Source organism: Prosopis cineraria, unplaced genomic scaffold, assembly GCF_029017545.1.
Source record: "Prosopis cineraria cultivar Desert tree isolate PC_DT_omini unplaced genomic scaffold, ASM2901754v1 PC13, whole genome shotgun sequence".
NCBI classification, from domain to species: domain Eukaryota; kingdom Viridiplantae; phylum Streptophyta; class Magnoliopsida; order Fabales; family Fabaceae; genus Prosopis; species Prosopis cineraria.
Window position 1 is genome coordinate 7,693,191 of NW_026555344.1, and position 26,077 is coordinate 7,719,267.

The window sequence follows — 26,077 nt, forward strand, 5'->3', positions numbered from 1 at the left end:
AGTTTTAAACAAAGAAGCCATTTATTTTCTTTACTTATTCTAGCATGCATTACATCTTTACTTAATTCTGTCTAGTTCACATGTTTATGTTTGTTCTCAATTCTCACCATTCTTCAAGGACATTATGTTAGATAATATAGCAAGAAGCAAGCTAATTTATTGATTGTAGGATGCTTTTAAACATGGGATATTGCATAAGTGGTCATTTGTTTTGCATGGAATAATTGTATAATCTTTGTTTCATAACTTCATTAATGTCATGAATTGCTTAGATTTACTTTCTTTTGGTAGACACAGCTATAAAGCACTCTACTATTATTTTTATGCACAGAAATTTTATATGATTGGAAGAGATAAGGACAGAACCTTTTGGAGAGTCTTAAAGATTGATAGATTGGAGCCATCTAAACTAATTATTTGAGAATATTCTACACTGTTCCTAGAAATAGACTGTTGTGACCTTCTAAGGCGAATACATGAAGGAAACAAGTCAACTGGAGGTCTTAAGTTTTTTATTAACTGTTATGGAATTATTGTTATGTTGATATGTTCCAGTATTTATCAAGTTTCTTGAGCCATACTTCTTACTGATCATAATAAAAACGGAGGAAGATTGGCACAATTTGTGGGCATATAATTTATGCTATCACAAATAGCCAAATGATTCTGATTCCTCATGCTTTTATGCAATCCAAGATGGCTTATTCTAATGATGAGAACAAGTCTTTAATTCATTCTGCAAGTAAATGTAATATGACTATGTTGCTGAAAAGAGACACTAAAGAGCAACATTTAAAATTACTCAATTACACCCTGTCCAATGTACTTAGATGAGATAGATGTTATAAATATAGTTATTTATTTAAATTCATATTAATATTTAGTGAAAACATTCTGTCAAAGCATTATATTCACCTAACTTGAACTTCTACAATATAAGGGTTTTATATGTACAGTGTACTATATAGAGGATAATTTCCCTTCAATGTACATACACAATGCAGGGTTGCTTAGAACCTCTTCATGTTTCTATGGTATAATCCATTGGTCTCCTTTAAAGTAGAATGAGTTATGCTTCTTCAATATGTTAGTTTCATGCCCTACATTCTATTGTCGGTTCATTTCCTCTAAATGTACAGGGGCAACCTTTATTGCTAGTGTGATGCAAATCTAACATTTTTAGTAAGGCAAGGAATCACCAAGGTTTCAGTTTTCATCTAGGTTTTTTGTTCTTAAGAAAAGCAATAAAATTTACAACACAAAACAAATAAGGATAATGAAAAAAGCTTCACATCAGAGACCCATTATAAGTTCAACAACTAAATTCACACATGCACCAAATCAATGACAGAGAAACAAAATTGAAGATCCTTACCTCTAAACAATAATTACAGAAGCTAGAAGAAACAAATGATGCTACTTGAATGAGGAAGATGAGGAAGATGAGCAATGACTGGTGATATACAATGTAGGGGAAAATGTAGGAAATAACCGATGGTAATGGACAATAGGGGAGGAATAACGAACAAGAATGAATGGAGAGGAAGATCTCGACCACCACAATCCTCCTCTGACAACAGCAACAGTTGAGCTCCACAAGTCACCCTCCACAACAGCAACTTAATGCAAGGAAACGAGAGGAAAAAAAACAGAGTTGTGATTCGTCCGTTGCTTTAAGGGTTCGTGGAAGTTATGTATTCAAATTAAATAAAGGGCAAAATATTATTTTTGCTCTGAAAAATATTGCAATTGGGGCCTTAAGACTTGTAGATCAATTTCAGAATGATTTAGGCTCTAAGTGTAATAAACTCTATTTTTAAAACCCTTAGTGCCATTCCCCCTTTTATAGTTAACCACTTGTATAACTCATATATATATATATATATATATATATATATGGTCTTTGAATATATTTTGCTCAATGTGAGTTTCATTTGGAAGTATTAATTGTGTTCTAATAATTGGCCAAAAAAAAATTGTGTTCTAATAAGATGATGAGAACTTTTTTTGCTTGAGCATGTTTAATCATGTTCAAGACATAGTAAGGCACTAATTACAACTATATCTCCTAGAAAGAATTCAAATCTCAATTTGTTACGTTGTAAGAGATTAACAGTCTCTTCCATTAAACCCAACTTTCATTAGTTAAAATGATTAGAATTTATTATATCTTTCACAACTTTTTCAAGTAATGTTTGCATCATATTTGCCTTACCAAAATCATTCTTTTTCTTAATCTTAAACAAACAACCATCTTCTTGTCAAATTGATTGTTCAACATTGAATTGTGTCTAGAACAAATTGACCCTAAATCAAGAACATAGCCCAATGAATCATTCTTAGGCTTTATGAACAGTGAATTGTGTTAAAAACATAAAATCATTTTTCCGACAGGCAACTTTGGTAGAACTCTTTTATAAAATATGTTGATTAACCAAAACTTGAGAAAGAATTGGAAAATTATACCCATAAAAATATGGGAGAATTACTCTAAAATCCTTCTCAATACAATTAATTACTTCCAAATTCATTGACAATTGATCTTAAGAGATTATGTTGTCATTCTCTAAAACTCAGTTATCTATAAACCTGGGAATAATTTATTGTGTTGATGTGTAATTCTTTATAAAAATCTCAAGAAAGATTTTCTCTCATCACATGCAAAAGATCCTTCATAAAATGTTACCACCTACCGGGAGATGCCCCGTTCAATCTATGTTTGAAAAAATGAGACAGGTTACATAGGGACTTGATCTGAATCATCATGGTCCAGCTCTATACTAAAATTACTGCTCGACCAATATTTGGATTTAACGTCTTCCTTCTCGATTATTCACTACTGATAATTTTCCTCTGCAGACCAATTCAATCAGTATCAAAATCAACACAAGATTCATTCTTATAAACACTTTAAAATTTTTGGTCTGGTATAAACGCTCTCGCATTACATGGTGTTCCAAATAGTTCTTGTACCCTCCGAAGTTGCCACCGCAATTTGGAGCTTGAATTATGGATTGCCAATCTCCAGAGAAAACCCCAATGCATGAAAAGCTTATTTAGTCCCCAACCAATAGCTATCACAGCCTCTTGCATGGCCTCTATTTTCATTCCTGTTCTAGTTACAGCTTCTCTTTATGTACCAAAACTCAACCCTTTTCACATCCTTGATCGTATAAGCAATCAGAGGTGCCAAGCACCGTGTTCAAGCTGAAATATTCTCCTCGAGAGTTCACCTTACGTTCAGCCCACGAGTTTTTTAGTTGTTTTCGTCAACATACTGCTCATACAAAGAATGATATTTTGCAGGAATGTAATCTTTGAACCTGTTGAAAACAAGAATGCAGAAATGCAAGTGAAGGTGATGTCAGAACAACAGCAATTTCAATTTTCTTCTCACACAAAGCATCAGGTAATGAGGCCCCCTATCCTTGTACAAGAACAAGGCTTCATAAGCAGAACTTAAGACATCGCTCAATACCTTTTAAGCAGCGGTAGCCTCTCAGGTCCAGAGAACAGCCTACATATGGATTGCAAAACTTCACTCATCCTCATGGCTTTGGTCTTAAGAGCCTTCATATAGCTCACAAAGTCTTTATACTCTGCACCACTGAGCTTCTCTTTAACCTGTAAGGCATCATCGTTATAACAAAGATTTGTTATTGTAGAGTTCCCGCCTATAATATTAAATACAATGCCCCCAAAACCCACACCTACTGAACTGGAAGGAGCAATTTACGAAGCCTTGAGTTATGGTCAAACCTAAATTTTAATTTTAAATAAATTATACAGTATATTATAAATTATACTTAAAATATCAAATGTAATATGTATTGATTTATTTCAAGTACAAAAATGTTCCTTTAATATTATGGTTGTCTAGTCATTCTCCCAATTTTACTTGCCTCTGCTTATTTTATCACATAAGTGCCGTCCATGAAACTTCTCCACGTGGATCTGTAAAGCAGTCCTGATCCTATAAGGAATAACACTTTCTGCTAACTCTAAAACCTTAATCAAAAGTATCATTTAAATAAGAGAATAAAAACTCTAACATAACGTCGAAGTCCAAATACTTAACCTAGGACCGAAATTGTCTAAAAGAACAACATATAGAATACCGAAATACTATTATGATTTATTTCACTTGTCAGGACTCTGCCACTAATAACATCTCAATAAATCAAAAAATTTAAATATGTTATCAAATAATTAAATGAGACCAAATGCCAATACACACTCCAAAAATTTCTTTGACAACGAATCCCAGGTCTAATTTATCCTCTTGCATCAGGCCTGATAGCAACAATTCATCATGAATTTACTTCAGGTACCAAATACTATATTCCGCACCACCAATGCATGTAGGCAACCAGTGTTCCCAGCATTGAAGGTCATTACCTGAACAAGGAATGCTGATCCCCGGGTTTCCTCATCTGCAGGAGGTCCAGAATCTGGAGGACGATTGTCTTCTTGTGTAAGGAGCTCAACGTTCCTGCTCCTTTGGGCGACCCCATTATCTTTATGTACAAGTTCCCCACCACTTTGAGCATTTTGGCGTACTATGTACAAAAACAAGTGCCCACAGTTACCTTCATTAATAAGTGAAACGAGATCAATCTGATTTATATAACACATATACACACATATTATTACCAAGTGTATGCTCATCGGAACATTCACCACGTTGCATCAAGTCATACTCTCCACTTATAAATCTACGCTTCTTGGCAGAAGGTGCTGTCTGTATATCCTTTACTCTGCTGGCATGTTGAGCACCACCAGTCAAATCAATTACTTCATCAACTCCCGACGGAATCTCCCTCCCATGTGGAACATCATTACATATGTCCCTCGAATTCTTATAGCTTATAATCTTGCAATCGTTAAAAGCCAGAGAAGCACGATTAGCAGGCATGATTTCCCCAAGATTCGGAACACAGCCTTCTTTAGCACCAACTGAAGGCAATATTTTCGAAGAGGATTTTTGAGTCAATGACATAGTCTGCATACACAATCATTAAGAAGCTGAAGAGAAACATAATAATGGCAATCAGTAATTTCAAATAAAGATGAGTGTATTCACAATGCACAATCAAGAATTTACAGGAGGAGAGACAAGTTTTTCCAGGCAAAATTTGTCCGGGCATTGCTCTGATGACTTCTCTGTGAAATTCCCTGTATAAGGATGGATTGTCTATTTCAATCAAAGTTCAAAATAAAGAAAGCAAAGAAAGACGGCTCTTTTGCTAGAGATTTAGATTTCATTAATCATGGAGACTGCAGAAATGGAATCAGAAGTCTGCTTTTAGATAAATGACAGTAAGTGACTTGCAACTCAAAAGTCAACACCGTATTTTCTATCACTAATTATCTATGAAATTATTACTTTCTATCACTAACTATCGGTGAAATTAAACTATATTCCATCGAATAGGTTGCCAAACTAATTCACCATTAGAACCAGTGGCAGCATCAATATTTCATTTTCATGATTAACTTTTTTCAGAGTCAGGCTAAACCTTTGTCTACCTTACATTTGGCATCGTCCAACAAACAGCACAATCTACATGACACACTATCCCTTGGGTTCACATTGGATGCTCATCATAGTGACGAGCACTATGTGCTCATTAGATCTGGACTACTAAATTATTTGGACAGTTTGAATTGAAGTTTTTAATTTGTAATTTTCAAATGATAATTTTTTATTTTTTATTTTTGAAAATATGACAGCTCAGAAATTATCTTTGTTTAAGATCATGCACCTATTAAAATTTAAAAAAAAAATAGAAACATAACAATCAAATCTAGACCATCCAAATTCAATCTGTATGGTCCAAATTTGAGATGATCACCTCTTGATGAGCATGGAATGTGCACCCACCAATTCTTTTCTACCTGTAACTGGAGGTTTATTGAATAACGGCTGTAAAAATAGCAGTCCATATATCCATTTTATATATGCCAGATAAGCTTGGCCCATTAACTTGGGCCCATTCTAGGAAACCCTGGTCTCTATTTCTATGTAGCGAATAAATCCCTGATCATATGGTATTATTAGTATTCTTTCATTGTCTTTTATTTTTTGATTATCTCTCTGATTGTGATCGAGGATTTGGTGGCATGATTCTCTTTCACCATTGTCCTTATATTGCCTGTCTTCTTCTTCGCTCAATAATGTAGAAAAACAGAGTATTGCTCTGATTCCTAAAATATTCAGAATTGCTAATGGTATCAGAGCCTTATGATCAGATGGCTCAAAAATCTGTCAACTTTGGCACCTTCGGTGCCTTCCATGGGGTGTGGATGATCCCCAGAATTTGTCGCTTGGTGAAAGTTCTTCAGGAGGCCAAAAGGCCGATTCTGCATCTGGACAGAATCTAGTCAATGACGCTATAATTACTTGCAGTGGTCCCAAAGTATTCTCTTCTATGTTCAAAAGAAAGGGAAAAAGAAGTATCTAACAGGAAAAGTTGTGAAACCAGAAACAACTTATCCAAAATTTGCTACTTGATATGCTGAAAACTCTATGGTTATGTCATGGCTTATCAACTCCATGAGTCTGGAAATTAGCGAGGAATATCTTCTTGCTAAATCAGCCAAGGAAATCTGGGATACAGCCAAAGACACATTCATCTATAGAAAATACAGCAGCCTTGTTTCAACTAAAGGGGATGATTAAAGATCTCAAGTAGGGTGATCTGAAGGTTGTGCAGTACTACTCAACACTGCAAAAGATTTGGCAACAAATTGATTTGTATGACAATCAAGAACAGTCATGTGCTACAGATCAAGCCTTATATAAGAAACTCCAAGACAGAGAAAGAATGTATGAATTTCTAGTCAGGGTTAATTCAAAGTTTGAAGGCAGGAGTAGAATTATGGGTACCAGACCAACACTTAGAGAAGCCTTCAACACTGTCAAATTTGAAGAAAGCAGAAAATTCCTAGCCCAGGGAGTCGCAATGAATCTTGAACCATCAGCCCTTGCTGCAAGAGGGGCTCCGGCTGATAGTAGAGGATGAAAACTAAACAAAGGATGGTGTGACTATTGTAACAGGAGTGGACATACCCAAGAAACATGCTGGAAGATTCACGGGAAACCCACCAACTACAACAAAAACAAGCCCAGGTCTGATCATAGAGGCTCTACAGCCACAAATGAGGAGCAACATGAATCTGAACTTTGCAACTTAAGTGCAGCAGAAGTTGAAAGCTTGAGGAATCTCCTTGCAAAACACAGCCTGAACGCAATGCACATATGGGTAATTTTGCCCAAACAGATAAATATGTTCAAGCTCTTAAGGCTAGAGGTACCAATACAGACTCATGGATTATGGATTCAAGTGCTACTGATCATATGATTGATAATTTAACCTTATTCAATGAAATACAACCTTGTAGTGGGCTTAATATAAAGGCGGCAGATGGTACATGCACCATAGTTGTGGGTATTGGTACTGTTCATGTTACAAATGAGATTGTTTTGGTTGATGTTTCATATGCACCAGACTTGAAATGCAATTTGTTATCTGTAATTAAGATAACAAAGGCCCTAAAATGTTGTGTTAACATGGTTGCTACTGGAATTTTTCAAGAATTGGATTCAAGGAGGACGATTGGCAATGCCAAGGAACTCGAGGATCTATATTATCTGGAAAGCAACAAGTCTGTGACAAAGAAGGTGTTCTTAGCAATTACCTCTAATAAAGATTTGATGTTAATGCATTATACATTAGGACATCCTAGTCTTGATTACATGTTGAAGATGTTTCCCAATGTTATGAATAAAAAGAATATTTCTTTTCACTGTGACATGTGCCAATTAGCCAAACACACAAGAAATTCTTACATATTCCAACCATACAGGCCATCCCAACCTTTCTCATTAATCCATAGAGATATATGGGGGCCATCAAACACTCCAAACCTATTGAAAGCCCATTCCTTTTTAACCTTCATTGATGATCACACACACTTGACATGGGTATTTTTTTCTGAAAAATAAATCTGATATGTTTGAGATTTTCAAAAATTATCATCAAATGATAAAAAATCAATTCCAAACATCCATCAAGATTCTTAGAAGTGATAATGGGAAAGAGAACCTCAGTTCTCAGTTTGCTCAATATTTGAACACAAATGGGATAATTTATCAAACTAGTTGTGTCAATACTCCTCAACAAAACGGAATAGTAGAAAGGAAAAATAGACAACTTCTTGAAATAGCTAGGGCACTTTTGACAACACATAATGTGCCAAAAATGTTTTAGCGGGAGGCTGTTATGATTGCTGCATATCTTTCAAATCGTTTACCCTCAAAAACCTTAGATTTTCAGAAGTCCATACAAATGTTGTCCAAATTCTATCCTAATCATCAACTTGTTTCGTCCATTTCACAAAAAGTGTTTGGTTGTGTAGCTTTTGTGCACAACCATCATGAAAGTAAGCTTGATCCTCAATCCTTCAAATGTATTTTTGTAGGATACTCTCCAATTCAGAAGAGGTATAAGTGCTATTCTCCTATTCTTAAAAAAATGTTTCTCTATGGATGTTACTTTTAATGAAAATCTCTCTTTTTATCCCAAAAATTCAATTCAGGGGGAGTATTATGGGGGATTGAATTTTTTAGATGATGATACAGATAAGAATATAAATAAAAATGCTATACTCATGTCTCCTATTTACCCTTCTTCACCTAATTCTTCTGGCCAACCTGAACCTGATTCTTCACCTAATTCTGACCAACATGAACCTGATTATGTTTCAGCCCCCATGCAAGAGCTTGCAACGGAACCTGAACCCGTTTTTACATCCTTAAACAATAATCACAGTGAAAATTCTAAAGTAGCCAGGGAAACTAATCAACAAATCGGAGAAGAGCTGAGAAATGAAAGTCAACAACAGCAAATGGAAGGTGGAAGGACCCTTGAAGTTCCAAGGCAGAACCAACAATCTGAACCACGCCCCATTCCTGATGACTTGAGTTGGCCTATTACTATTCGTAAAGGGATATGTCCATGTACAAAGCATCCCATAAGTAATTTTGTTTCTTGTAGCCATCTTTCAACTGATTATAAAAGCTTTTTGGCAAGTATTTCTGATGAGAAAATTCCAGCATCATATGAAGTCGTGATGGACCCCAAATGGAGAGAAGCAATAAACGAGCTTAGAGCACTTGAGAAAAATCAGACCTAGAAATTGACTAGACTACCTCACGGAAAGTCAACAGTTGGGTGCAGATGGATTTTTACTAAGAAATACAACCCTGATGGAAGCATAAACAAATACAAAGCAAGATTGGCGGCTAGAGACTTTACTTAGACTTATGGGATTGACTATGAGGAGACATTTGCTCCTATTGCTGTAAATCTGGAATGGCCATTATATCAATTAGATGTGAAAAATGCCTTCCTAAATGGGGACTTGGAGGAAGAAGTATATATTGATGTTCCTCAAGGATTGAAGGAGTATGGGTCAAATTATGTGTAGACTCTACAAGTCTCTATGAGCTTAAGCAATCCCCTAGAGCTTGGTTCAACAAATTTACTCATTTTTTAATAAAACTAGGATTTGTACAAGGCCAAGCTGACCATATACTATTTTCAAGCATTTTGCAAACAGAATGACAATGCTAATTGTGTATGTAGATGACATAGTCTTGACAGGGGATATCCTTGAGCACATTCAAAAGATCAAGGGATCACTTGCACAAGAATTTGAAGTGAAAGACATGGCAAAAATGAGATATTTCCTTGGATTGGAAGTGGCAAGATCAAAAAAGGGTATTCTTGTGTCTCAAAGAAAATACACCTTAGATCTACTAAAAGAAACAGGAAGGCTTAGTGCAGAGCCAGCTGCCACTCTAATGGAAGAAGGGTTAAAGCTTGAGATAAAGGAAGATGGCGTTCCAATGAACAAAGAAAGATATCAAAGGTTGGTGGGCAAGTTGATATACCTTGCCCATGCAAGACCAAATATAAGTTACCTAGTCAGTGTGGTAAGTCAATTTACTAGCAATCCTCAAGAAGAACACATGGAAGCAGTCTACGGATTCTGAACCAGTTAAAAATGAATCCAGGAAGGGGAATGTTCTTCAAAAAGGACAGATCAAGAGGAATTGAGATTTATACGGATGTTGATCATGGAAAAGACTTAAAAAATAGAAGGTCTACCAGAGGATATTTTACTTTCTTATGGGGTAACTTAGTCACTTGGAGAAGCAAAAAACACTCATTTGTTTCTAGAAATAGTGCAGAAGCCAAAGCTAGAGCATTAGCTCATGGAGTTTGTGAAGGAATCTGGCTAATGAGGGTGCTCAAGGAATTGAAAGTAGAATATCAGCTTCCAACTAAATTATGGTATGATAGCAAGTCAGCAATGCAAATGGTCAATAACCCAGTGCATCATGATAGAACAAAGCATGTGGAGATAGACTGACATTTCATAAGAGAGAAGATTGAAGAAGGAATTATTAATATAAGCTACATCAATACAACAGCTCAAGTTGCAAATGTGCTCACCAAGTCTCTTGGAAGAACCAAATTTGATGAATTGACAAGCAAGCTGGGAATGCTTGACATATATTTGCCAGCTTGAGGGGTAGTGTCAGATAAGCTTGGCCTATTAACTTGGGCCCATTCTAGGAAACCCTAGTCTCTATGTCTATGTAGCGAATAAATCCCTGATTATATGGGATCATTAATTCTCTTTTATTGTCTTTTATTTTCTAATTATCTCCCTAATTGTGATCGAGGATTTGGTGGCATGATTCTCTCTCACCATTGTCCTTATATTGCCTATCTTCTTCTTCGCTCAATAATATAGAAAAAAGGAGTATTGCTTTGATTCCTAAAGTATTCAGAATTGGTCAATATATAAGGAAAATTCATATTTCAACGTGAAAAATATTTGAAGATTTGACAATAAATGGGAGATTTGAAGATAATTTAAGATTTGGAAAATAGTTTTGTTATATTTCTTTTATTTCAGTAATCTTTCTCATAAATATAACTTGTTTAGATTTTTAAATTATTCTAGAAGATTGGCATTGAATTCTAGGATTAGTGTCAAGGCTCTATAAATAGGCCTTAACACATCTCATTTTACATGCCTTTGATAGGTGTTTTGGTGGTGTAATGAACCTTTTCCCATTGTGTGCGTTCATGAAGGTTTGCTACCAGTGTGGCTAGTGTGTGTTTCACATGGCAGCAAGCAGGACCCTATCAAAAATTGGCTTAACAACAGTGGCGTTATGTCATTTTATCTGGATGAGGTTTGGGATTCTCAAGCATATAGGAGTCCAAGATATTTTGGACGGATGTGGGGCATGCTTTCGTGACATCTCCGCAAAGGGTGTCCTATGGGCCTGAGTGGAGTGTCATAGTGGTCTTCTGGATTGAAGGAATTCTGCCACAATTATGGGTCTTCGAATATTCATTGATATTGTCAAATTGATTTTACAAGTCTTAGCAATTGCAGCCTAGTGTTAAGTGGGGGAAGTTCTTGTCCATTTTAGTATTGATATACCAGGATTAGAGGGGTAATTAGGGAAACAGGAGGGAGAGGGTAATTTAGGAATTTCGTGTAATAACTTTATAAATAGGGGCAGCACAGATATATTGAGGTGTCTTGTGAAATCAAATATCAGTATATCCTTTACTTTTTTATTCTATTTCTACGTGTATCACTCTCCCCCTCCCACTTCCCCTTCTAGTTCTACATCACATACACTTCTTGATTACAGCTTACTTGAAAAAAGAAAAGACCAACTTTTTCCATAATGCAATGACCGAAAATTGTGGGACGGAGAGACTATGGAAAAGATAAAGAACACAATGCCAGACCATACTGACCACTATTTTCAGCTTCTAACAATGACAGCTTTGTAGGGCCGCGACTTCCTCCATCACGGAAAAATCTAGTTAAAGTAAAAACTATTTCTCCAAATTTTGAGAAACACTGCAAGAATATAAGTGAGTATGAGAACTTTGTATCCAAAATATAACTCCATTAGAAAAAGTATTGCACCTTGATGTGCGGCTGTATCCAACGTGAGACCTGAGATTGACGATGTGGATGCGCAAACCTATAAGTAAAGACCAATCAGTACAACATAGAAAAGCATAAGTGAAGCTAAAAACCAGAATGGTTAAACCATAAAAAGGTTATAGATTTTAGAAAGAAAATAAACAAGACTACAGTATTCCAAGAATACAAAATTCCCTCGCACTCAGTTTGTTAGACCTACAATCAACCATGAATTTATAACAATTTAATAAGAACAGATTAAATCAATTAAATAGGATGTTAATTATGTCAAAGATTTATCGGTGATTATGATTGATTATTATAAATAATTAGAATTGATTATAATATTGTAAATGATTAGGAGACTATAGAGGTTATCATGTAATTATTAGTCATTCAAATATTGTCTTGTATCCTTAATATAAAAAGGGGCTCATTCTGATCAGTACTCACTAACTACAATTCTCATTCTATTCTTGCTTTCCTTCTGTTCATTATTCTTTCTCTCCTTTTTTTTTCATGGTATTAGAACCTCCAGTGATTGTGCATCACTGCAATCACTAATCCCTCCCTTTTCCCTATTTACCTTGCCCTAAAACGCTTCTAGTGGTTGTGCCTCATTCGAAACTACTGTGCATCACTTATCTTGGAGACCAGCCCCGCCATTATCCTCAAACACCGTCAACAAGTTGTTTGCTGTCAACTGAAGTTCAGATGACCCTCACACTATGCATTCTGCATGCACCAAAATCCTAATTTCTGTGTCTATATGGTTCTACATGGATAACATCGTCATCACTAGCAATGGTTAAGAAGAAATGTCTCAATTGAAACTGCACCTACTCGACCATTTTCAGACCAATGATTTAGGCGAGCTATACTACTTGTCCATTCTCAAAGAGAGACTACGGTGATCTCAAAGAAAGTATGAGGCAGATATTTTGGAAGAAATCAGTATGTTAGAATGTCAACCCGTTGACACTCAAGAAAAAGTAGAAAATGGAATTAGATTCTTTTTGTTCAAATAAAACACCTCAAGAGATCAAACATAATAATCATGGTGGTGATGAAGTAATTTAGTGCCTAGATATGAGTTCTAGAGAAATTTAAATTAGAAAAATGGCAAAAACCTTTCATCACAAAGGATAATTGCTCCATAGTCATGGCGGTGACGAATTACACGTCCAACGGCCTGATTCACTGCACGTGAAGCTTGCTGATTATACCACTCTTCTCCAGTTAAAACCTGATCAACATATGAGCATATGTGATACAAACTACAAGGGGAGAAAGATTATGATATATATCAATTGATACGAGCATTACCTTACACAAGTCTCCTTGGGTTTGAGATTGTTGATCCAAATATTCTCTCTTTAAACGAATCTGCATGTTATTTAATTCAAGTACACTTTTGCAATTATTGAATTTGACAAGTTAGCCAAAAAAAAAAGAGTATTGATTTCTATAAATTAGAAATGACTGTCATATGCATTTCCAAGTTTGAAATTTTGAAAATAAAAGCTGAGGCTCAGAACTTTATTTTCAGCAGGTCTGGAAGCATAATGTCATGAGTAAAGCACTGATCTTAAAACTACCCTCAACTGACACAGTTGACGAGAAGAACCTGGAACTAATCCAGGTTCTGGTTCAGCTCAACCCCCAGTAGCCAGAGTAGAAAGAACTGGTTGAACAGCCAAACTGGACCAATTGAGATGGTCTGCTAGCAGATATTGTGGCCTCATAAATTGCAATGTTAGCTACTATTTCAACTAATGAAGAACAAGTATTTACTCCAACTGAAAAGAGTAAGTGTAGTTTGAACCTCCAACCTTTGGCCTCAATGGCTTACAATGATGAAAAAGAAATCCCTCTCCACCATCTTTGTACGATGTCCATTATAGCTGAAGAAATGGAAGAGCCAGAGCACAAGCTCGTAAAAAGGTTAGCAAGGGATCCCAAAAAAAAGGCCAAACTAACCCAAGATTCAATTCCCCTAGAAAAAATTGAGACCTGAGTCCTCAAAGGTTCACCAGTACAAACTTCGGCCACGAAGAAAAATGGAAGTTGTGACCTGAGGCCACTAAGACTCAAATAATAATTCGACTCCAAAAAAGGTAAGTCAAGTTAAATTTGAGGGACAATGTTACAATAAACCAGAAAGATATACAAACCACTTCTAAAAATGATACAAAAAATGAATGGCATATAAGCTTGTGGCAATCATAACAAAATAACTTAAGCTATATTGTTAGAGCCCAAGCTTAAGGCCATACAAAAAGTTAGCAAATTCAAAAACAGAAACTTTTAGGACAACAAGTCTCAACAATAATAAAGGCAAGGTTAAAAAAAAAACAAACCTTAGGATCCTTACTTGTGGCAAATGGCATACCAATTATCATCACAGCTCTTCCAGCATGGTCTGCAAAATCTAATCCTTCACTTACCTGTATAATCAACAGCTATTAACTTCTATCTGCTAGCATAAATGAACATTAAAAGTACCCAACCAAGACGTGCTAATCAAATAGCTTGATAGTATATACAAGTAGTACATATTGGGCATTTCTTTCCTTTTCTTTTACCAGAATTAAAAGAACTGAAGTTTTCACCATTAATCTCCAGATCCCTTATAGCATCTATGATGTTCATGATATATGGCAGCACAACAACTTAGAACTATATATATGAGATGCAAGATTGTGAGGACTTATACATCACAAGATGCATGCCTTGCTCAGAATGGAATTCTGCAATAGGTGTCTTGTAAATACTAAGGAGGATAATTTGCAATTTGATCTATGATAAATGATTCATGTCATAAAGATTGATATAACATAAAGGATACTTAAAGAAGCTATTGAAGGGGATCTATTGGTGAATCATGTGTCTAAAAAGTTGGTTATTGATAGAGTCCAATAGTATCATGCAATTATCACTAACTTCACTTAATGAGATGAGAATTGTTATTCTTATGTTGATGGACTATGATAAAGGAATCCATTCACAATATTCAAGTATTTTTCCAAAAATTAAGATGCATTGAGAATTAGATTTGTACAGAGAAGAAACTGGACTTTTAACCATTGTTGAAATGAGAAGGAAAGAAAGAAAGCAACTACTTAACATCCTCCTAATAATCCTAGATTGCACATGCAAAGAGATTAAAAATAATAAAAAATGAACAACGCATACAATATTTTTGTTTTTGTTTCTTCCCAACCATAAACTCGAGAATTTTATATATTCAGCACTTCCAGCCTATAGTACATGAAGTAGACATTTAGCCAGAAAAAAAAATGAATGGTTTGTTCTTGCATCTCTTGCAACTAAATCCTATTTTTCTGTACATCAATACAGGGTATTCAGAAAAACTCCAATGACGTATAGGTACCTAAATCAAGAGATTTCTACTAATTTCAAGGATTAATAAAATTCCACAAACCACCACCAGTTGGTCATCGTCTCAGGTAATCTACAAAGGGTTGCTTGCAATATTCAGTCGGTTCAAGCAATTAAGACTTAAGAGGCTTGGAAAGCTTCTTATATGTCAGCTCAAGCAATTTGGAGGTTTCAAATTCAGGACCTCCAAATTATATCTTCATGGACTTGCTATGAAGACTAAATCTGTCAGTTCAAAAGTCAAATTTAAAACCAAACACATTGCAATTTTTATCAATCTAAACATAATACAAGTCTAGCACACTAATATTTTTCCTCGATATTCAGCATCTAGAGATACCTTGCCACGACAAACAGCAAAAAATACAGCTCCAGATGCAGAGGTGTCTTTCAGCTTTGATATGTAGTCCTGGCCAAAAGGTCCTTTAGCTTCATCTTTAGAAAGATGTATTTAAATATTAATTGTGGAAGAATGGTTTTCACTTTTTTACACATAGTTGTTACCTCAATTGATAGGGAAAACAAGGAAGATTGCCTGGGTTCTATGACAGGTTTCTTATGTTTGCAAATTCTCTCCCATATAGATGTTGAATTTCCGTTATTCTGAAAAGAAAAACAGAATGCGACATGAGTTGAGAGCAAAAAGATTTTGAAACTTCATTAGTGCTTTTAGTCTTACCATGTTTTTCCAGCACTCAATGCATTGGTCCAAAAGGTAATAAGAAGGGAAGAATACAAGAAGTCCATCAGGAACGATTCGAGCCAAATTGACTAAAACACAAACACCATGATGAGAATATGAACAATCAGTACTAATCATCAGGCTTCTCATGCTCATACACAAGGTAATCAAAATCAAATTCTTATAAAGGACGGACAAGGGACTAAATAAATCTAAACACAATCAAATCCAAGATCATACCATGAATAAAAATTTTAGACAAGTATAAAACTATCAAAAATACTCATAAAACCATCAAACAACATAATCACAAAAAGACACCGTGTCAATAATATATTTTATACAATTTTGGGGGTGGAGTTTAAGCAATCCTTTGAGATCCCATGTTGTCTGATACCGATGGCACAGTAAATCTGGGCAGGATGACCACAAGATTGAAAAACAAAGTAGTCTCCATTCCATGAGAAGACATTTAGCACCCATGGCTAGCCTTCACTTTCTCTTCTGAAAATAAACTCACATCAGAACTGAAAACCATCCAGCTCTAGCAGGCACAAACAAGAAAGAACCAAGCCCGACAAGCAAGGAGAAACTTGATAGAGCTCATGATTTTACTAAGACTTACAAGAGGAAATCAAGGAAGGCAAGAGCTTAAAAGATAACATTATTGTTGGTTCATATGTTTGCCCTCCGGATCTTGGTCATGAGGGGGGAAAAGAAGGTAATTGATGGCCTAGTGATAAGCTAGATTCCCAGTGATGGTTAAGGGTCTTCTAGGGGTAAGGGCTGTGCTAGAGTCACTTTTTGGGTCTTTAAATCTTCCTCTTTGCCTAGAGAGAGGGTGTGGAGTATTTTGAAAATTGTGAGTGCTGAGGAGAGCTCTGGCCTCTCAAATGCCAGATTGGCATGGAGGAAGATATCTTTCTTCATCATTTGTTCATGTGCAACTTATGTTTTTGTTGCTGTATTGGGTTGTATTTTGTGTTGTTTCATGTACGATGTACTTTTAGTTCCTTATTTTGCTGGTAATACAGCTCCATTATTCTGTTTAGTCCCATTTTCTGTGTATTTTTCTGTATTTTTTGCTTGTCTTAAGTTTATTAGCACACAAGGTTCCATCAAAACCATTGGACAATGGTACCAAAAGAGAAAGAACCAGACGCTCAAATGACAAGAGGGGGACACAGGGCAAAGGAAATTTAGCCTCAGCCTCTTTTTTGAAATAGCATCTCCACATTTTGTGGCAAAAAGAAAAATCAAGGCATCCTGGATGGCCAAGATTATGCAATCTATCTCAAGATTCTACAATCTTCATCACAATCCTGAAGCCAAGAAATTTGTACAAAATCTGACAAGCTGCTGGGCTGCAAGATTGTGAGGTTGAATGACCTTACAATCATGTTCATGATCCTGATTACCATACCTATATCCACATCTCAGCTTATAATGCATCTTCAAAAAAATTCCCACAGGTAAATATATTCAACCTTGAGAATACATTCAATTCATCTCTGTAAGTTTGAGTGTTCAGTATAGATTCTCTTTTGCCTCCTTTTGCCATGTAGACAGTATCTATCACAGATATGTAACCACTTGTAAATTCTACCTGACCTTTTTCTTGGTCAACAGCTAGTGATGGCATAATCAACTCACTCATGACTCTCTTTAGCACTTAGAGTCAGATGCATAAATTGGTATCCAAAACTAATATGTCCATATACAACACAAAATACCAGGAAATAATTTAGTAACAAATGCAAACTATCAATATTAGGTATAGACATGCACAAATGAAAAATTTTGATGGCATGAAGAGTCATTACAAAGCACCTCAAAATCTGAAATACTTCTAGAATACAAAAGCAGGACTAAGCCATGAGAAGAATGCGATGTTTCTGTCACTAATAGTGACTCCAATGAAGTGTTACTCTCATTATTATAACAAGATAGGTTCTTCCAACATGGTGAGACAATTAACACATAAAGCTTAAATTTAACAAGCTCAACATAAGAAATAAAAATGCGACATACCAATTGCATTACCAAGCTCCTGCTTGTACTCTATAGAATCACGTGTGCGGTAGGAAGAGTTAAAAGTACGCCCTGAAGGGCCAACTGGTACAACTCCAGCCCATATCTGATTTGGGGTTATTACATGCTGATTTTCTAGCCGAATGGGAAAATCTCTGAAATGACAAGAATCCACTATGTTAAGTACTATGACAATAATGATATTATCAGATAAAATACAATTAACAAAAATGATTCTAACATTTTCAACTCCTGAGCAAAAGATTCCATGGGAGATAATGTGCCAGAAGTTAATATAACAGAGCCAACGCCCAACTTAGGAAAAACTTCCATAGCTATTCCTGGATTAAAGCACCACCAACTAAGGACCCTTGAAGCCTTACCTAAAACATCAAAATTTTAAATCATAACAAAATAAAGTTGAAGGAATGTTTACACTTGCGGCACCACATAGTTCTATGAGAAACAACTTTCAATATCCATAGAATGGAAAGAGCATCTTCAAAAACAAGGTTATAGTTCAAAGAGTTTAAACTCTAAAGTATCAAGAGGGACATCTAACCTTGATTATATCTATCATATTGTATTTTAAACCATAGTTCAGAAAGTATAAACAAAAAAGTAATGTAGTGAGAATAAAAAGACCAAATCAAACTTTCTAGTCTTCCTATACTATTATAGAAAAGGGATTCCCCTTTGGTATTTGTTTCATTTTTGTTGGAATCCAATAAGTCTTAAGAAGAACTATATGGGACATTTGCTACTTAATGGACTATGATTCATGGACATTCAGTGGCCAGAATCTCGATGGTTTGTTGTAGGTTAATAGGCTAAAGTCAAATGATTTTGTATCATTATTCACTTCCTATTTCATGTTTCTTTAAAACTAAATGGCTTGGTGAACAAGCTAAGGATATTCAAGGCTTCAAACCTTGGTATACAGGGAAAGTAAGTATCCACAATGAGGTAGGTATCATTGTCGATAAAGGGTGGAAGAAGAATGTCGTAAAAATTCACAGAATTGGAGGCAGAATTATTTCTTTAAAAATGATTGTTGAACGTGACATGTGAGATTGTCAATATTATTAGCACCTCAAGGCTCAAGCCGAGGCAAAGGCCAATCTTAAGGAATTATTTTGAGAAAACTTGAAAGGGTTGATTCAACACATACCACAAAGTGAAAAGATCTTCATTAGAGGAGACTTTAAGGTCATGTAGGGACGGAGGCAAGTCATTATGCGAGGGTGCATGGTGGCTTTGGTTTTGGGGTGCTAAACAATGAAAGACAATCTATTATTGATTTCTCTTTGGCGCATGATTTCAAACACTTATTTCAAAAAGAAGGATGCTCATCTCATCCCTGACAAAAGTAGAGCCTTAAGGTCACAGAATGATTTCCTTTTGGTAAAAAACACAGATAGAAGACTCTGTATAAGTTGTAAGGCAATTCCTGCAAATGCCATAATGACATAACACAGGATCATTATTCTTGATATGCGTATTATAAGTAAAAAATCAAAAGCATTGACAAGTGGTAACTTCAAGAATTAGGTGGTGGCAGTTAAAAGGTGAGAAGCGGGAAATTTTCAAGCAGAATCTTTTGGCCGAGGGAATTTGGGAGTCCCAAGGAAGTACTAGCAACTTGTGGGAGAATGTGGCTAAGAAGGTAAGAAAGGTTGCAAAAGAAGTTTCGAGAGAGTCAAAAGATTTTAATTCGAGAGATAAGAAATCTTGACAGTGAAATGATAGCGTATAGGAAAAAATCAAACATAAGAAGGAGTGTTTTAAAGCCATCCATTTGTGCAATAATGATAAAAATTGGGGAAGGTATCATATGGTTAAAAGAAAACCAAAAAGGCTATGAGTGAAGCTCATTCTAAAATTTATGAGATTGCCAAGAGTAAGAAAAGAAATCGAGAGACATTGAGGATTTAGTAACTCATGAAGAAGAACAAAATTTGTCATTCTATCAAAAGATACACAATAGTGAGATAAGAGAAACTTTTGAGAAAATGACAAATGATAGAGCCAATGGACCTAATTGTATCCCTATTAAAGTGTAAAAATATTTAAGTGAAGAAGAGGTACAATGGAAAACTAAGTTATTTAATAAGATCTTGTGGTCCAAGAAAATACCTGACAATTAGAGAAGAAATATCTTAGTTTTTATTTACAAAAATAAAGAGGATATTCAAAGTCATGCTAACTACAAAAGAGATTAAACTCATGAGTCAATATAATGAAATTGTGAGGAAAGAGTGATTAAGCATAAGTTAAAATTGGAGATTGATATTTTTGAGAATCATTTGGCTTCATGCCAAGTAGGGCAACTACAAAAACAATTTATTTACTAAGAGGATTAATGGAAAAGTATTGATACAAAGGTAAAAATTTACATATGATTTTTATTGATTTAGAAAAAGCTTACAACCATATACCGAGAAGTACTTTGAAAAGTTTTGGAAATGAAGTCCAGCTTACCTATATTAAAGCTAAACAAGATATATATGAGAGGGCAACAATTAGTATAAGAATGTCCAGCAGTAAAACAAAGGACTTTCCTATAAATTACACTGCATCAAGGATTATATTTGAGCCCTTATTTGTTTGGCCTCATCCTAGGTGTTTTTGACTGAACATATTTAAAAAGAAATCTCCAAATGCATACTTTTCGTGGATGATATAATTCTTATCGTGGGGATAAAAAAAAGATTGAATGTAAACTTAAGTTATGGAGAGACATTGGAATTAAAAAGTTTTCACCTGAATAGATGTAAGACGGAATAGATTGCATTATAATTAGATAAAAGGTCGGTCACTAGTAATTTGAAAGTGAAATTGGAATATCAAATTATACTTTAAGTAAAAAAATATAGATATTTAGGAGTTATTATTCAACATTGTGAAAAAATTAATGAGAATATTGCACACAGGACACAAGCTGGATGATTTAATTGGAGAAAGACTAAAAGAGTTATCTGCAATCGTAAAGTACCTAATGAGCTTAAAGAGAAGTTTTATCAAATTGTTATAAAATTAGCTATGTTGTAGTGAATGTTGGACTTTAACGAAACATACAAGTAAAGTTAGAATAGCAGAGATGAGAATAGCAAAGATGAATGCATAGACATACAGGTAAAGATAAAATCCAAATTGAGCATATACCAAAAAAAATGGGCATAAGATGGTTTGAACATGTACAAAGAAGACCGCAGTAGGCACCCATGAGAAGAGTAGAATGGATAATCTTGAGCTCTGTTAAGAGGGGTAAAAAAAGGCAAAAAAGAACACTTTTGGAAGCTGTTGATCGAGATATCTTAGTTGACAATATTTTTAAAAACTTAGTAAACAATATAATCCAATAGCATCGTATAATCTATATAGCCGACCCCACCTAGCAGGATAAGGCTTGTTGTTGTGTATTCACTTCCTATTTCATGAGTCTAATCTATATTTATCTTGTTTGTTTCCTTTTCAGGCAGAAGCTGGTTAGCTGAACTTCTGTGGCAGACACCCCTTCAGATAAAGCTACTACTGTCCCAAATGAAATAAGAAATTTCCAACTCAAAAATTTTCTGAAATTATTCAGTTTTCCTACAAACCTAATATCTTGTATTTATAAACAATATAAAAGGAGAAGGATGTGACTCCAGCATATCTGCGCAACTATAAAAGCAAATATTAAATGGTACAGTTTCTCATGTAAGTAGATACAGATGTCATATGTACGCAATTATATATCAATATTCAAAACCAGAGGTCACATGCTTTTTTCTCCGGCAAATTAAACAAGTTCACCAATTAATATCCCATCCATATCACAGGTGCTATGTTCTAGCATTGAATTTAAATATCATAGTTCCTACAATCTACCATTAGAAGTCCCAAATTACCTTTAACATTATCAGCAGCTTTTGCATCAACTTCTTTCACATGAACCTTTTATGTACCAAAAAACAGCTTTGAAATTAGAAATCATAGTGGAAAGAAGACAAATCTAGACAAACCAGATTAGCAATCACGTATGAAGCAATGAGACAAGCAAATCCACCCGAGGTGTAACTCTAACTTCATGTCATTCCAGACTCTCACCCGATAGTATTTTGCATGAGCAGTGCCTTCATCCCTGAAAACAATGTCAATGATGTCACTTATGTTGTCCAGCCTGAAATTGGTGCTACTTGCCTTTTGCTGACTATCTTCCTCAAGAAGGATCCCAGCTTCTTCAATTGTACGCTTAAGCTTAGAAGCTGTCTTATGAGTGATATTAAGGTCAGAGAAAAATTCATAGATATAAGGTCCAGGTTTGGTGTATCCCAATTCCTTGGATTCAATAGGCACATCAGCAATTCTCTTTTCGAGTTTTAGCAGAAGTGCTGCGAAAAAAGAAAAAAGTACTGTAAGCAGCGCAACAATATAATAAAATATTAACAAAGAACCCAGCAAAAACACTACAAGTAATCCTCAAAGCATTTAGACAAAAATTTAGAACATGGAAATGCCATATATATGTAGCATCCTGCCTCAGCACAAATACAACCAGTAAGCATAAGCAAGCATTAGATTATATAGCTAGCCCTCTATAACGGTACAAAAACAACAAAAAGTATGCATCTTGATATCATTACATACAAATAGGAACCTTCAAGAGCATACTCTAAGGATCAAGTTCACCTTTAAGGATAGCAAAATCATCTGGATTCCGTGACTTATCATTCAATTTGTCTCTTCTGTCTATACAAAGGTCAACACAACTTTGAGCCTCAGAAATGCAAGCTGTTAGAAGCCAAGAAGGCAAGTCAAAAGAGGCAGCATCAGCACATAAGCTTTCCTGCACAAAGATAGAAAGTTAGCAAGTAATCATGAGAAAATTCAAATCATATGACAAAAATATAAATAAAAATGCGGAACACGGCAATGAAGAGGACTGTAAGAATATGTGATAAATATTTACTTGCTTAAATTTTAAATTAGCCATTATCTTCAGAGTTAATTATTCAAATTAGTTATTCACACATTCAAAGACTTTTTTATCTATTCTCTCTTGAATTTTATGAGAACCAAACAATACAAGCAGCACAAACACTTCAGAGTTCTATTTATGGAGAAAACTGGACCACCCAGTCACAACTTTGAAACATATATTCTTACCAGGTTGTGAGCTTCATCAAATATGAGTATGCTATTATCCCAAGAAATATTCAAAACTTTTCTATATCCGCGATTAATAAGATAGTTGTATGGTGCAAACACTATATCAGCAGCCTTATGGAGTTCTTTTGATAAGTAGTAAGGACACCTGAGGTAAAGACAAGCCATGTGAAACAGATGAGAGTCCAAGCACTTGACAATTTAGTTGTTTGAAAGAAAAAGAAGCAAAGTGGCATTAAACAATCAAATTCAAATGTTATGATTTCACAGGAAAAAAATTAAGCACAGCAGCAGGAACCTACGGCCCAAATCTTTTTCCAATGTTCACCAAATCCTCAATATCTATAGGTTCTTCTCCAAGATGGGGGTTTCTCTTTGAGTATTCTAGAACAAAATCAAAATTACAATCTCAGGTTAGTCAAAATCTAAATGTCAATGTGCTAAAACATACTAAAATGCACAAACACAGACACGATATTACTTAAAATAAAAAGCATCCAAATGCATAAAAATTAGAAATTACCAAGGACAAGATCGTTATGATTGCATCGGTGCTTGCCATTCTTGCCACGCCTTCGGCAAAGTAAATGGCAAGCATTTGTTTGTGTCCTTCCCCGAAGTAGACTCACCTGATCATGAATGCACAATTGCTCCCGAGATCCTAGAACAACCATTTTAGGCCTGCATCGTATGAATATAGATGAGCTCATATCCAACACATTTTATATCACGATAAGAGAACATAAACTTGAAGCTCATCAACACATAAGAAGCCTTCTAAAAACCAAATATAGCACACAGTATAGCTCTCAAATGACAAATCCATGTTTCCGTCTCCAAACCACATTCAACAATTCAACAGAAAAAAATGAATTATTACACAAAGATATTATGATGTTGAATTTACATGTCAGCAAAACAGTTTATGCCATACAAGTTCTTAATTCCAGGAAAAGGTTTGGAGAATAGAACATACTTCCTTGATAACACTAAACACCCTACATGAACAATTACAGAACACCAAGGGTGACCACAAAACTCATTATGCCAATAAGAAATATTAGACTGGTCTTTGGTGAACTCATAAAACAGATTGTGCTGAGCATGTACTGGCCTGTGTGAGGATCATTACAGCAATCACCATCAACAAAAGTATATGTCCACAAAGAAATTTAACATCACTGTTAGACCATTGTGAACATAAAGACCTGTATGATGTTCTTTTCAACTCTTGAATTACTTGGCGGATCTGGCTGTGAGTGCGTGAAGAATATATAATAGTAGGAAGCTTTGAGGCCTCAGGTTGTGAAGGTGAAATGTCTACGTTGCCCCCAGAACTCTGAGTAGTCTTAACATTCGCACCAGTTGAGAAACTGCCCAAACTCTTCCGCCAAGCTAATGTAGCACATAAAAGACAAAGGGTTTTGCCAGTTCCTGTGGGACTCTCCAACAGTGCATTACATTTCTGCCAGAAAACAAAATCACACGTAATGAAGGTCCAGAATACAGTATCATGTTTTCTCTTGGCCTGAAATACTATTTTAGTGTAACTAATGTTTAATTGTGGCAAATAATAGTGAATGGAAAATGTGAAAAGAATAAATATTAGTGATACTTCATCCTGTAGAACGCAGGGAAGACGGAATGTGAATAGAATAATTAGGGAAGATACTGATTTTGAAAGAGTCATTGTTATCGTTAAAAGGGTGAACTTGTAGCCTTTGATTGAGCCCCTTAATTGATTGAATTCTCTAAAACAAACGCGCATTCGACTGCAAAGCTTACCTGCGATGCACCACATAATAAACACACAAACATCCACTGTATGAAAGAACCACGTCAATGCCAGGTGTTAGCATTGGACAATATTATCCAAATGGTCCAAAAACGGATATATTACCACCACTCCAGGCCCTTCTTGGCGTTCCCATTGTGCGACAAAGCACCAAAATTTATTTAATAGAAAGGGGAAAAGAAATCTCAGGTAATAACCATCATTGGGGAATGGCAACGTTCATCCAGAACCTACCTCCTGAAGTGATTGTATGACTTTCTCCATGTAAACAAGCTGGCAATCATAGGCCTCGAATGGGAAATCTACATTGATTCCCCGAATCTTGTACGTCGGCATCTCTCCGTTTCCTCTGTAATCCGGCAAATGGAAGAAAGATTTTTCCCCCCTTCAGTACATGATTTGCTCAATAAACCCTAAAATGGACTAATAGAGTAGCTTGACATAAAAAGCGGGTAATTTTTCCCGCCAAGGGGTGATCTTAAAACCACACCTTATTTGAGTAGAAACATTTTTCAAAGGAGAATGAGAAATGTCAAGGATCAATTAATTTAAATTAAATTTTAAAAATTTACATTTTATTTTTTATATTTTAATATAATTAAAAAACAAATAAATATTTTTTATTAAATTTTAAAATATAAGTTATAAAGTCATCACAATAAAATTATAAAATTAAAAGACAAACTTATAAATTCTTAAAATTTAATATTTGGGCCTTAATTTAAATTAATTAATCTCTTAAGACCTATCAGTCATTCTCCTTTCTTTAATTAAAATATCATGAACTTTCCTCTATTTTGCTTTTTTTTTTGGTTGCATGATAAGCATGTTTTGGTTACCTATATCTTCTTTCAATTACACATGTAACATCCTTGATTTTAAACTAGATTACTTAAGTCCAGTTGGATTAATTAAGTGTATTAGCAAGGTGTGTGGCCAAAGAAGCATAACAAGCGTGTTTAGTTTCAATTTCAACTCTAAACATA

General features: G+C 35.1%; 1 protein-coding gene across 4 annotated transcripts; it reads right to left on the reverse strand.

Annotated features, from left to right (window-relative positions):
- Window positions 1-2,671: 2,671 nt before the first annotated feature.
- LOC129290830 (regulator of telomere elongation helicase 1 homolog) lies at window positions 2,672-25,536 on the reverse strand. 4 transcript variants are annotated; one of them, XM_054927843.1, is made up of 24 exons: window positions 25,326-25,514; window positions 24,505-24,761; window positions 23,820-23,977; window positions 23,599-23,680; window positions 23,297-23,444; window positions 22,820-22,976; window positions 22,238-22,521; window positions 22,039-22,084; window positions 21,311-21,400; window positions 18,387-18,528; window positions 18,146-18,300; window positions 16,112-16,203; window positions 15,937-16,035; window positions 15,773-15,841; window positions 14,391-14,477; window positions 13,357-13,416; window positions 13,161-13,276; window positions 12,031-12,088; window positions 11,856-11,961; window positions 5,105-5,175; window positions 4,654-5,002; window positions 4,399-4,559; window positions 3,479-3,624; window positions 2,672-3,323 (listed from the first exon to the last, which is right to left on the reverse strand). In XM_054927843.1, exons 1-24 carry the CDS (start codon window positions 25,425-25,427, stop codon window positions 3,257-3,259), a joined length of 3,102 nt encoding a protein of 1,033 aa, XP_054783818.1. In that variant the 5' UTR covers window positions 25,428-25,514; the 3' UTR covers window positions 2,672-3,256. The 4 variants fall into 4 exon arrangements, with proteins under 4 accessions (XP_054783818.1, XP_054783819.1, XP_054783821.1 ...); XM_054927844.1 differs by lacking the exon at window positions 25,326-25,514 and adding an exon at window positions 25,082-25,306; XM_054927846.1 differs by lacking the exon at window positions 21,311-21,400 and having other exon boundaries at window positions 25,326-25,512.
- Between the last annotated feature and the right edge of the window lie 541 nt (window positions 25,537-26,077).

What these genes read in the sequence shown, in the direction of transcription:
- LOC129290830 (XM_054927843.1), bottom strand. Translation starts at nt 25,427, where the DNA reads ATGCCGACGTACAAGATTCGGGGAATCAATGTAGATTTCCCATTCGAG. An exon ending in TCTTATGCCCATTTTTTTTG is followed by an intron (nt 18,529 to 21,310) that starts GTATATGCTCAA and finishes TTGATGTTTTAG; the next exon opens with GTAAGGCTTCAAGGGTCCTT. An exon ending in GGATACAGCCGCACATCAAG is followed by an intron (nt 11,962 to 12,030) that starts GTGCAATACTTT and finishes ATATTCTTGCAG; the next exon opens with TGTTTCTCAAAATTTGGAGA.